Raw genomic sequence first — 13,118 nt, forward strand, 5'->3', positions numbered from 1 at the left:
TCTTCAGGCGACGATCGACCGCTCAGACCTTTTTGCGGCAAGCGTACGCCCGTGCCAGAGTTCGCCGGACGCATTCGCCAGTCTCTCGAAACGTTTGAGACGGCGGCGCGACGGTAAACCTGCCGTGAGAAAGTCCATTTTCAGTTTGGAAGAGATAAACCGTCGCCATTTCGCCAACGCGACAAAAGCTCTTCATGCTGCGTTTGTGATCTCCTTTGTAATTGGAAGCGCGTACGAGTCGGACGCCATTTCGCCATCTTTTTCACTCGCAATTCGAAGTCGAGACGAGCTCAAAGTGTCGAAATCCAATAGCTGTCGTCTCCAAAATCTGCAGTTTCAGAAGAACTGTTCCTCTCACGTCAACTGCGGTTCCATTTTGTGACACAACCTCTATAATCCCCGATAATCGAACCCATACGAGGCTGTTGGTCGTCTTCCGTTCGTCGTCAAGGAAAGCTTCGGCTGGATCACAGACTTTGTTCGTCTGTTGCGCCGTTATCTCAGCACAAATTGCAAAAGTCATTGGCGTCGTCCGCTTTTTTTTGCCGTTCAAAATCCATCAAAATCCATTCAACGTCGCAATTTTTAAACTCTAATTTCGTGGTCGCTCAAGTTCAAAAAGTGCAGGTAGAGGTGACATCGCTCCGCCGCCGCTTCCCAAAAAAAAGCGGTCGCGTTGGCGTACAAGGAGAGTTCGCGGAACCTAGAGGAAGGCATCGTGAGACGAGGAGCTTATCGAAAGAGTCTCGGGTCCCCCCCCCCTCCCCCTTCCTCTCGTCTGATTGGACGTCGGCGCCGTCCGGACGCAGGAAACGGGAAGCGCCGGCGTTAGACTTGAACGCCGCGGCCGTGCATCTGGATGACCTGCGCCCGTAGCGTCTGTATCGCGGTGAGGATGAGCTTCTGATGCTCCAGCGACGTGATGCCCAGGCTCATCACGTCCCTGCGAGGAAACCACAAAAGTACAATGAGTAAAAGTAGAATGTACTGTTCGGGTCAGAACGGCGGTATTCCTTCGCCGTGACTGAATAAACGCCACATCGGCGAGTTTATTGTCGTGCTGTGGCGGTATAATGTCGAGACGATGTGAAAAATATGTTGTTTTGAAGAAAATGTTATATATTTTCCTGTAAATGTAGATGAACGGAAACGTGCAGTGATATTTGTGGTTCGTTTAGTCTTTTTGTGCCATGTTTGAACCTCAAACCAAGACATTTACAGTTAAGTTTAGCACATTTCTAGCACGTTGGGTTGTGAAAACGTTACCTAATAATTATAAATATTGCGTTTTGTCGATGTGAATAATAGGAACGTGTGTTTACAAGGGCAGACGCTGCACAAGGTTCTTTTGCTTTCCTTTCAACAACATAAAAGCTTCCAATTTATTGTCTAATCTGGATCTAAAAGTGTATTATTATTTTATTTTATCCACTTCCTCCATAGTTTTCGCCGAATGTGTTTTTCTCCCACAGAGACGTAAAGATCTGCCCTTTAAAGTAGCTCCTACACACACTATGATATATAATTCTACGTCTGATTTATTCAAGTTTTAACTTAACTGTATTTTTATGCCAATTTTCACTAAAATCTAGTTTACTCAAATACTTTAAGAAAAATACAAACCTGCCCATTTTTCTCAGTACATTTTTCAGATTTACATGAGCCGAATATGTGCAATTTCAGCCATTTTACACATAAAATACCAAATTTGAACGTGCAAACATTAGATTTTTTCTTATATTGACGTGAGTAAACGACTGGAGACGTTTCGAAATGCCGTCTCCAAATGAAAGACTTATTATTTAGACTCATTCACAAACGTGTTTATTTATCCGTCGGGGTCGATACGTGCCAGACGTAATCTAGCGACACTTTTATTTTCTGTGTTTTTGAAAGAACAGCTGGGGTCGTGTTTTTGTTTCATTCGCAGGTTTTTCTTCCACCTCCAAAACTGTGAATTTTGCAGATGAAGAGGGCGCTCCATCCCGGGACGACCGCGTATGAGTTCAGCCTCGGCAAACAAAAAGCTGCTCAAAGCTTCTTTTCACACACGAACGATGCACTTTGAACACTGATCTGGCACTTTTCTACATATACCGTATTTTCTGGACAATAAGTCGCACCTTTTTTCTTAGTTTTGGCCGAGGTAAGACTTATACTCCAGATCGACTTATATGTTGTTATTTTCACACTGGCAACCACAAGAGGGCGCTCTAGGCTCAAAGCGACGCAGAAGAAGAATCAGCACTTCCTCTTCCTCTGGAGTTTGTGGAGTTGTTTAGAAGTGACACAGAGGAAGAAGAATTCAGTGGATTTAGTGATTTGGGGTAAAACTGATGCTTTGCTAAACTTGTTAGCATGTTCTTTATGCTATAGTTATCTGAATAACTGTTCATATGTTACATTAACATACCAGACACTTACCACAGTTCTGTCTGTGCCTCATGTAGCTGAAGGTGTTAGCATTAGCATACGTCATGTAGCTGAAGGTGTTAGCGTTAGCATACGTCATGTAGCTGAAGGTGTTAGCGTTAGCATACGTCATGTAGCTGAAGGTGTTAGCGTTAGCATACGTCATGTAGCTGAAGGTGTTAGCGTTAGCATACGTCATGTAGCTGAAGGTGTTAGCGTTAGCATACGTCATGTAGCTGAAGGTGTTAGCGTTAGCATACGTACACCTATTCACCATGTTCTCTCATCTGTTATTATTTTAAACTGCATTTCAAGATTAAATGATACTCCAGTGCGACTTATGTATGTTTTTTTCTCTATTATGCGTTTTTTGGCTGGTGCGACTTGTACTCCGGAAAATACGGTATATTTTAAATTTTTTAGGTTGCTTACTTAAGTAATTTGTGCCTTATTTTGTTGTTTTTAACCTTTTTGCTGTGCCCTGTTTTTTCAGAAATTCCTATAAACTAAACTAACTAAAAATATCTATAGCTTCATTTAGTAACTTTATACTGATGTACATAGTGTAACATGGAGCTGATTTATCTCGCATGTACTCATTTAAATGGTTTTAAACTGTAAACAAAAGGAGATAACTGTAATGCCGCAGTGTGAAACATTCAACAGCTCTAACGTTTCAAGTTAAACTGTTTTACAGAATTCAAGTCCGGTTATATTCAATTATTCTCCACTGTATTGGTTTTTATTTTCACAGATTTCATTAAAAGATTGGAGTGGGAAATGATTAAAAATGCGTCCAATATAACGGCACAAAGTCAGTAAATTCTGTGAGTGAGTTTCATTTATTCTCACGGTTATCAATTCAATTATCACGCTCGGCGCTAGGCAACGGCAACGGGAAACCAGGAAACGGACTGAAACAGACTCGACACTAAAGGCCACGTTCACCCGGGTCTGGTCCAGGTTTGAGCCCAGTTTGGTCCTGACCTAGACTTGGTTTGGTCCTGATCTAGACTTGGTTTGGTCCTGATCTAGACTTGGTTTGGTCCTGATCTAGACTTGGTTTGGTCCTGATCTAGACTTGGTTTTGTTCTGATCTAGACTTGGTTTGGTCCTGATCTAAACTTGGTTTGGTCCTGATCTAGACTTGGTTTTGTTCTGATCTAGACTTGGTTTGGTCCTGATCTAGACTTGGTTTGGTCCTGATCTAGATTTGGTTTGGTCCTGATCTAGACTTGGTTTGGTCCTACCTAGACTTGGTTTGGTCCTGATCTAGACTTGGTTTGGTCCTATCTAGACTTGGTTTAGTCCTGACCTAGACTTGGTTTAGTCCTGATCTAGACTTGGTTTGGTCCTGATCTAGACTTGGTTTAGTCCTGATCTAGACTTGGTTTGGTCCTGATCTAGACTTGGTTTGGTCCTGATCTAGACTTGGTTTAGTCCTGACCTAAACTTGGTTTGGTCCTGATCTAGACTTGGTTTGGTCCTGATCTAGACTTGGTTTGGTCCTGATCTAGACTTGGTTTGGTCCTGATCTAGACTTGGTTTTGTTCTGATCTAGACTTGGTTTGGTCCTGATCTAAACTTGGTTTGGTCCTGATCTAGACTTGGTTTTGTTCTGATCTAGACTTGGTTTGGTCCTGATCTAGACTTGGTTTGGTCCTGATCTAGATTTGGTTTGGTCCTGATCTAGACTTGGTTTGGTCCTACCTAGACTTGGTTTGGTCCTGATCTAGACTTGGTTTAGTCCTGACCTAAACTTGGTTTGGTCCTGATCTAGACATGGTTTGGTCCTGATCTAGATTTGGTTTGGTCCTGATCTAGACTTGGTTTGGTCCTACCTAGACTTGGTTTGGTCCTGATCTAGACTTGGTTTAGTCCTGACCTAAACTTGGTTTGGTCCTGATCTAGACATGGTTTGGTCCTGACCTACACTTGGTTTGGTCCTGATCTAAACTTGGTTTTGTTCTGATCTAGACTTGGTTTGGTCCTGATCTAGATTTGGTTTGGTCCTGATCTAAACTTGGTTTGGTCCTGATCTAAACTTGGTTTGGTCCTGATCTAAACTTGGTTTGGTCCTGATCTAAACTTGGTTTGGTCCTGATCTAGACTTGGTTTGGTCCTGATCTAGACTTGGTTTGGTCCTGATCTAGACTTGGCGTTCAGATTGCTGATGAGCTGCTCCCCCTGCTGGTGGCTGGTTAGTGGTGTTTGGTCCAGGAGCTACAGATCGGAACATTTCGCTTGTAACTGTCTCTCTGAAATAGATTTAGTGCAAATTCTCTGTCAACGAAATGAAGACATGAATAAATACTAAATGGTGTTTTTCTCCCGTCGCCACGGCTACAGAACAGTACTTACTGCACGGTCATCCTCGCCACAGACTCTAGGTAGCAGTAGCCCGCGGCGGTGAAGTTGTCCTTGTATCTCCCCATGTCCACGGCGTCGAGCCACTCGCCCACCGAGCTGAAGGCCGGGAACGTGGGCATGGGGCGCTCCGCTATCGTGATGGACGAGCTGAGCGTCCTGCCGGGGGGGACAAAGACACGGTGAGGGAGGGTCGTGCCACACCAGCCGCGCCGCCCTCCAAGCCCCGCCCTGAGTCCCGGTCGCAGGTCAACGCGGTTCGTGTTTGAAAAAGACCAATTGGTGGGAGCAAGTCTTGAGTCTTTGGTCCGAGTCGAGTCTTAAATCGAGTTCCAAGTCCTTTCAGGAAGTACTTTAAGGGAGACATACCGAATTGCCCATTACAGGACATATTTTAGCAAAGGTCAAGCAAATCAACCGTAAACAACATTTTCAGGAGATGCATCAGGTCTTAAAGGGCCCGTGACAGGTTTTTACGATGTTCTAATTTCGACTTCATTCGGTGTATTTGTACCTGTTGTTGTTGTTTTACATCAATCGAGAAAATGACAGGAAGTGACATCACACCAGGGACTCTCATTCCAGTCAAAGTTTATGCAGAATTTAGACAAAGAAACAACTTTTTTGATGCTCTAAACATTAATTCAACAAAATAAAGTTGCCCAATTTTTTTTTTGTCAAATAAAAAAAAATGATGACATTAGATGAGTTTTGGCCCACTGTTTTCTGGGTAATTTCCTAGTGTTATGTCATCAATTACAAACAGGAAGTGAAATTATAAAAAAAAAAAAAAAAAGCTATTCTGTGATAACATTTCTATAACTTTTTACAAAATGTTTAATATAAAAAACGTAAGTGCATTTTAGTTCAATGAGTCGTCTGACCTGTAGAGGGCGCTTTAAGTCACCGGGCTCCAAGTCGAGTCCGAGGTCGTGGTCATTTCTAACGCGAAAAATAATGAGTCTGAGTCGACATCTTTGCTAATTACTGTCCACTTTTGATGACATTGTCTCGCTATAATTACTCAAACTCAAAGTACTTCTACTCGTGTACTTGTGCTCGGTGTCTACGGTCACGTAAAAAGCCCGTGTACTCACCTGCGCGCGAGCGTGGACGAGCCGATGCCGTCCGGGGAGCGTATACTTTTACTGAGCGCCGAGTGGATCTGGCTGAAGCTGGGCCGCTCGGCGCGCTCCTTCTGCCAGCAGTCCAACATGAGCTGGTGCAGGTGCGGCGGGCAGTTGACAGGTGCGGGCAGCCGGAAGCCGTCCTCGATCGCCTTTATCACCTGGCAACGAGACGCCAAGTACGGTCAATACTCTGCCATGGGACGTGGACGCGGGACACATGATCACGATTCGGTCTTTGGGTTATTAAGATGAAGAAGGAGTTTGTTCTGGCAGAAGGACGGCGAAGGACGGAGGACGCTCGGGGACAGCTGCTTGTTTCCTGTGAACGTTCTGCTCGCAACGATTTAAAAAACAATGACTTTCTGTCGGTTAAAATCCACTGTTTTGTAAAGCCCGACGAGGCTGTTGTGATTTTGTATTCTACAAAAATACTTTTAATTTTTGGGACAACAAACCGGATGAAAGAGGAAAATGAAATGTGAAAACGTGCCGACAGTGGGACAGTGAACGGGGACACGGGGGGGCGTTACCCTGTCACACACCTGGGGGGCGTTACCCTGTCACACACCTGGGGGGCTTTACCCTGTCACACACCTGGGGGGCGTTACCCTCTTACCCTGTCACACACCTGGGGGCGTTACCCTGTCACACACCTGGGGGGCTTTACCCTGTCACACACCTGGGGGGCGTTACCCTCTTACCCTGTCACACACCTGGGGGGCGTTACCTTCTCACACACCTGGGGGGCGTTACCCTGTCACACACCTGGGGGGCGTTACCTTCTCACACACCTGGGGGGCGTTACCTTCTCACACACCTGGGGGGCGTTACCTTCTCACACACATGGGGGCGTTACCTTCTCACACACCTGGGGGGCGTTACCTTCTCACACACCTGGGGGGCGTTACGCTGTCACACACCTGGGGGGCGTTACCTTCTCACACACCTGGGGGCGTTACCTTCTCACACACCTGGGGGCGTTACCCTGTCACACACCTGGGGGGCGTTACCTTCTCACACACCTGGGGGGCGTTACCTTCTCACACACCTGGTGGGCGTTACCTTCTCACACACCTGGGGGGCGTTACCTTCTCACACACATGGGGGCGTTACCTTCTCACACACCTGGGGGCGTTACCCTGTCACACACCTGGGGGGCGTTACCTTCTCACACACCTGGGGGGCGTTACCCTGTCACACACCTGGGGGGCGTTACCTTCTCACACACCTGGGGGCGTTACCTTCTCACACACCTGGGGGCGTTACCTTCTCACACACCTGGGGGCGTTACCTTCTCACACACCTGGGGGCGTTACCCTGTCACACACCTGGGGGGCGTTACCTTCTCACACACCTGGGGGGCGTTACCTTCTCACACACCTGGGGGGCGTTACCTTCTCACACACCTGGGGGGCGTTACCTTCTCACACACCTGGGGGGCGTTACCTTCTCACACACCTGGGGGCGGTCCTGAAGTGTCAGAACAACACTGAACAATTACAACACTTACTACAAACTAAATACAATATATCTTGTTTTACCAAGAGGGAGAGAGGAGGGAGAAGGGAGGGGTTCCGCCCACACTCCCTCTGCTGTCCCGCCCACACTCTGTCCCGCCCACACTCTGTCCCGCCCACACTCTGTCCCGCCCACACTCTGTCCCGCCCACACTCTGTCCTGCCCACACTCCCTCTACTGTCCCGCCCACACTCTGTCCCGCCCACACTCCCTCTACTGTCCCGCCCACACTCCCTCTACTGTCCCGCCCACACTCCCTCTACTGTCCCGCCTACACTCCCTCTACTGTTCCGCCCAAACTCCCTCTACTGTCCCGCCCACACGCCCTCTACTGTCCCGCCCACACTCCCTCTACTGTCCCGCCCACACTCCCTCTACTGTCCCGCCCACACTCCCTCTACTGTCCCGCCTACACTCCCTCTACTGTCCCGCCTACACTCCCTCTACTGTCCCGCCCAAACTCCCGCCCACACTCCCTCTACTGTCCCCCCCACACTCCCTCTACTTGTCCCGCCTACACTCCCTCTACTGTTCCGCCCACACTCCCTCTACTTGTCCCGCCCACACTCCCTCTACTGTCCCGCCCACACTCCCTCTACCGTCCCGCCTACACTCCCTCTACTGTCCCGCCCACACTCCCGCCCACACTCCCTCTACTGTCCCCCCCACACTCCCTCTACTTGTCCCGCCAACACTCCCTCTACTGTCCCGCCAACACTCCCTCTAGTGTCCCGCCCACACTCCCTCTACTGTCCCGCCTACACTCCCTCTACTGTCCCGCCCACACTCCCGCCCACACTCCCTCTACTGTACCCCCCACACTCCCTCTACTTGTCCCGCCAACACTCCCTCTACTGTCCCGCCCACACTCCCTCTACTGTCCCGCCCACACTCCCTCTGCTGTCCCGCCCACACTCCCTCTGCTGTCCCGCCCACACTCCCTCTACTGTCCCGCCCACACTCCCTCTGCTGTCCCGCCCACACTCCCTCTACTGTCCCGCCAACACTCCCTCTACTGTCCCGCCCACACTCCCTCTGCTGTCCCGCCCACACTCCCTCTACTGTCCCGCCCACACTCCCTCTGCTGTCCCGCCCACACTCCCTCTGCTGTCCCGCCCACACTCCCTCTACTGTCCCGCCAACACTCCCTCTACTGTCCCGCCTACACTCCCTCTACTGTCCCGCCCACACTCCCCCCCACACTCCCTCTACTTGTCCCGCCTACACTCCCTCTACTGTCCCGCCCACACTCCCTTTACTGTCCCGCCCACACTCCCTCTACTGTCCCGCCTACACTCCCTCTACTGTCCCGCCCACACTCCCCCCCACACTCCCTCTACTTGTCCCGCCTACACTCCCTCTACTGTCCCGCCCACACTCCCTTTACTGTTCCGCCCACACTCCCTCTACTGTCCCGCCCACACTCTTTCCCGCCCACACTCTTTCCCGCCCACACTCCCTCTACTTGTCCCCCCCACACTCCCTCTACTTGTCCCGCCCACACTCCCTCTACTGTCCCGCCCACACTCCCTCTACCGTCCCGCCTACTCTCCCTCTACTGTCCCGCCCACACTCCCGCCCACACTCCCTCTACTGTCCCCCCCACACTCCCTCTACTTGTCCCGCCAACACTCCCTCTACTGTCCCGCCCACACTCCCTCTGCTGTCCCGCCCACACTCCCTCTACTGTCCCGCCAACACTCCCTCTACTGTCCCGCCCACACTCCCTCTGCTGTCCCGCCCACACTCCCTCTGCTGTCCCGCCCACACTCCCTCTACTGTCCCGCCTACACTCCCTCTACTGTCCCGCCCACACTCCCTCTACTTGTCCCGCCCACACTCCCTTTACTGTCCCCCCCACACTCCCTCTACTTGTCCCGCCTACACTCCCTCTACTGTCCCGCCCACACTCTTTCCCGCCCACACTCTTTCCCGCCCACACCCCCGCCCACACTCCCTCTACTGTCCCCCCCACACTCCCTCTACTTGTCCCGCCAACACTCCCTCTACTGTCCCCCCCACACTCCCTCTACTTGTCCCGCCAACACTCCCTCTACTGTCCCGCCCACACTCCCTCTACTGTCCCGCCTACACTCCCTCTACTTGTCCCCCCCACACTCCCTCCACTTGTCCCGCCCACACTCCCTCTACTGTCCCCCCCACACTCCCTCTACTGTCCCGCCTACACTCCCTCTGCTCTCCCGCCTACACTCCCTCTACTTGTCCCCCCCACACTCCCTCTACTTGTCCTGCCCACACTCCCTCTACTGTCCCCCCCACACTCCCTCTACTTGTCCCGCCTACACTCCCTCTACTGTTCCGCCCACACTCCCTCTACTGTCCCGCCCACACTCTTTCCCGCCCACACTCTTTCCCGCCCACACTCCCTCTACTTGTCCCCCCCACACTCCCTCTACTTGTCCCGCCCACACTCCCTCTACTGTCCTGCCCACACTCCCGCCCACACTCCCTCTACTGTCCCCCCCACACTCCCTCTACTTGTCCCGCCAACACTCCCTCTACTGTCCCGCCCACACTCCCTCTGCTGTCCCGCCCAATCTCCCTCTGCTGTCCCGCCCACACTCCCTCTACTGTCCCGCCCACACTCCCTCTGCTGTCCCGCCCACACTCCCTCTACTGTCCCGCCAACACTCCCTCTACTGTCCCGCCCACACTCCCTCTGCTGTCCCGCCCACACTCCCTCTGCTGTCCCGCCCACACTCCCTCTACTGTCCCGCCTACACTCCCTCTACTGTCCCGCCCACACTCCCTCTACTTGTCCCGCCCACACTCCCTCTACTGTCCCGCCAACACTCCCTCTACTGTCCCGCCCACACTCCCTCTGCTGTCCCGCCCACACTCCCTCTGCTGTCCCGCCCACACTCCCTCTACTGTCCCGCCCACACTCCCTCTGCTGTCCCGCTCACACTCCCTCTACTGTCCCGCCTACACTCCCTCTACTGTCCCGCCCACACTCCCTCTACTTGTCCCGCCTACACTCCCTCTACTGTCCCGCCCACACTCTTTCCCGCCCACACTCTTTCCCGCCCACACTCCCGCCCACACTCCCTCTACTGTCCCGCCCACACTCCCTCTACTTGTCCCGCCTACACTCCCTCTACTGTCCCGCCCACACTCTTTCCCGCCCACACTCTTTCCCGCCCACACTCCCGCCCACACTCCCTCTACTGTCCCCCCCACACTCCCTCTACTTGTCCCGCCAACACTCCCTCTAGTGTCCCGCCCACACTCCCTCTACTGTCCCGCCTACACTCCCTCTACTTGTCCCGCCAACACTCCCTCTGCTGGCCAGTGTGCTGAACAATCTCCTAAAAGCCACCGCCAAATCGGATTAACTTCAAAATGATACGTCCGCTTTCTAAAACGCGATTACATCGTTCACTTTCTCGCCTCCATTTACAATATTACTCGCTCCCTCTTTGTCCTTTCTCTCCTTTTTTCCATGTATTGTTCAATTTTCATCCTATTTCTTCTTAATTTTATTAAGGTGCGATGGAGGGACACGTTCACCCGCTCACACGCTGCACAGAGCGATGGAGGGACACGTTCACCCGCTCACTCACTGCACAGAGCGATGGAGGGACACGTTCACTCGCTCACACACTGCACAGAGCGATGGAGGGACACGTTCACCCGCTCACTCACTGCACAGAGCGATGGAGGGACACGTTCACCCGCTCACACGCTGCACAGAGCGATGGAGGGACACGTTCACCCGCTCACACGCTGCACAGAGCGATGGAGGGACACGTTCACCCGCTCACTCACTGCACAGAGCGATGGAGGGACACGCTCACCCGCTCACAAGCTGCACAGAGCGATGGAGGGACACATTCACCCGCTCACTCACTGCACAGAGCGATGGAGGGACACGTTCACCCGCTCACTCACTGCACAGAGCGATGGAGGGACACGTTCACTCGCTCACACACTGCACAGAGCGATGGAGGGACACGTTCACCCGCTCACTCACTGCACAGAGCGATGGAGGGACACGTTCACCCGCTCACACGCTGCACAGAGCGATGGAGGGACACGTTCACCCGCTCACACGCTGCACAGAGCGATGGAGGGACACGTTCACCCGCTCACTCACTGCACAGAGCGATGGAGGGACACGCTCACCCGCTCACAAGCTGCACAGAGCGATGGAGGGACACATTCACCCGCTCACTCACTGCACAGAGCGATGGAGGGACACACTCACTCGCTCACACGCTGCACAGAGCGATGGAGGGACACGTTCACCCGCTCACACGCTGCACAGAGCGATGGAGGGACACGTTCACCCGCTCACACGCTGCACAGAGCGATGGAGGGACACGTTCACCCGCTCACTCACTGCACAGAGCGATGGAGGGACACGCTCACCCGCTCACAAGCTGCACAGAGCGATGGAGGGACACATTCACCCGCTCACTCACTGCACAGAGCGATGGAGGGACACACTCACTCGCTCACACGCTGCACAGAGCGATGGAGGGACACGTTCACCCGCTCACACGCTGCACAGAGCGATGGAGGGACACGTTCACCCGCTCACACGCTGCACAGAGCGATGGAGGGACACGTTCACCCGCTCACTCACTGCACAGAGCGATGGAGGGACACGCTCACCCGCTCACAAGCTGCACAGAGCGATGGAGGGACACATTCACCCGCTCACTCACTGCACAGAGCGATGGAGGGACACACTCACTCGCTCACACGCTGCACAGAGCGATGGAGGGACACGTTCACTCGCTCACACGCTGCACAGAGCGATGGAGGGACACGTTCACCCGCTCACACGCTGCACAGAGCGATGGAGGGACACGTTCACCCGCTCACTCACTGCACAGAGCGATGGAGGGACACGTTCACCCGCTCACACGCTGCACAGAGCGATGGAGGGACACGTTCACCCGCTCACACGCTGCACAGAGCGATGGAGGGACACGTTCACCCGCTCACTCACTGCACAGAGCGATGGAGGGACACGTTCACCCGCTCACACGCTGCACAGAGCGATGGAGGGACACGTTCACCCGCTCACTCACTGCACAGAGCGATGGAGGGACACGTTCACCCGCTCACACGCTGCTCAGAGGGATTGAGGGACACGTTCACCCGCTCACAAGCTGCACAGAGCGATGGAGGGACACATTCACTCACTCACACGCTGCACAGAGCAATGGAGGGACACGTTCACCCGCTCACACGCTGCTCAGAGCGATGGAGGGACACGTTCACCTGCTCACACGCTGCACAGAGCGATGGAGGGACACATTCACCCGCTCACTCACTGCACAGAGCGATGGAGGGACACGTTCACCCGCTCACACGCTGCACAGAGCGATGGAGGGACACGTTCACCCGCTCACACGCTGCACAGAGCGATGGAGGGACACGTTCACCCGCTCACACGCTGCACAGAGCGATGGAGGGACACGTTCACCCGCTCACTCACTGCACAGAGCGATGGAGGGACACGTTCACCCGCTCACACGCTGCACAGAGCGATGGAGGGACACGTTCACCCGCTCACTCACTGCACAGAGCGATGGAGGGACACGTTCACCCGCTCACTCACTGCACAGAGGGATGGAGGGACACGCTCACCCGCTCACAAGCTGCACAGAGCGATGGAGGGACACATTCACTCACTCACACGCTGCACAGAGCAATGGA

The 13,118-nt window shown here is 53.1% G+C and overlaps 1 protein-coding gene across 1 annotated transcript in view; it reads right to left on the reverse strand.

Moving 5' to 3' along the window:
• Window positions 1-820: 820 nt before the first annotated feature.
• The window catches only part of LOC140362203 (ephrin type-A receptor 7), a 306,144-nt gene continuing 293,846 nt past the window's right edge, over window positions 821-13,118 (reverse strand). The window contains exons 16-18 of the mRNA XM_072448279.1: window positions 5,877-6,067; window positions 4,774-4,938; window positions 821-943 (exon numbers count right to left, since the gene is read on the reverse strand). Of these exons, the coding sequence (XP_072304380.1) occupies window positions 829-943; window positions 4,774-4,938; window positions 5,877-6,067 (471 nt within the window). The 3' untranslated portion in view covers window positions 821-828. The remainder of the gene's footprint in view (window positions 944-4,773; window positions 4,939-5,876; window positions 6,068-13,118) is intronic.

Source organism: Eucyclogobius newberryi, unplaced genomic scaffold, assembly GCF_026437365.1.
Source record: "Eucyclogobius newberryi isolate DKJ021-1_F unplaced genomic scaffold, fEucNew1.0.hap1 SCAF_16, whole genome shotgun sequence".
Taxonomy (NCBI): domain Eukaryota; kingdom Metazoa; phylum Chordata; class Actinopteri; order Gobiiformes; family Gobiidae; genus Eucyclogobius; species Eucyclogobius newberryi.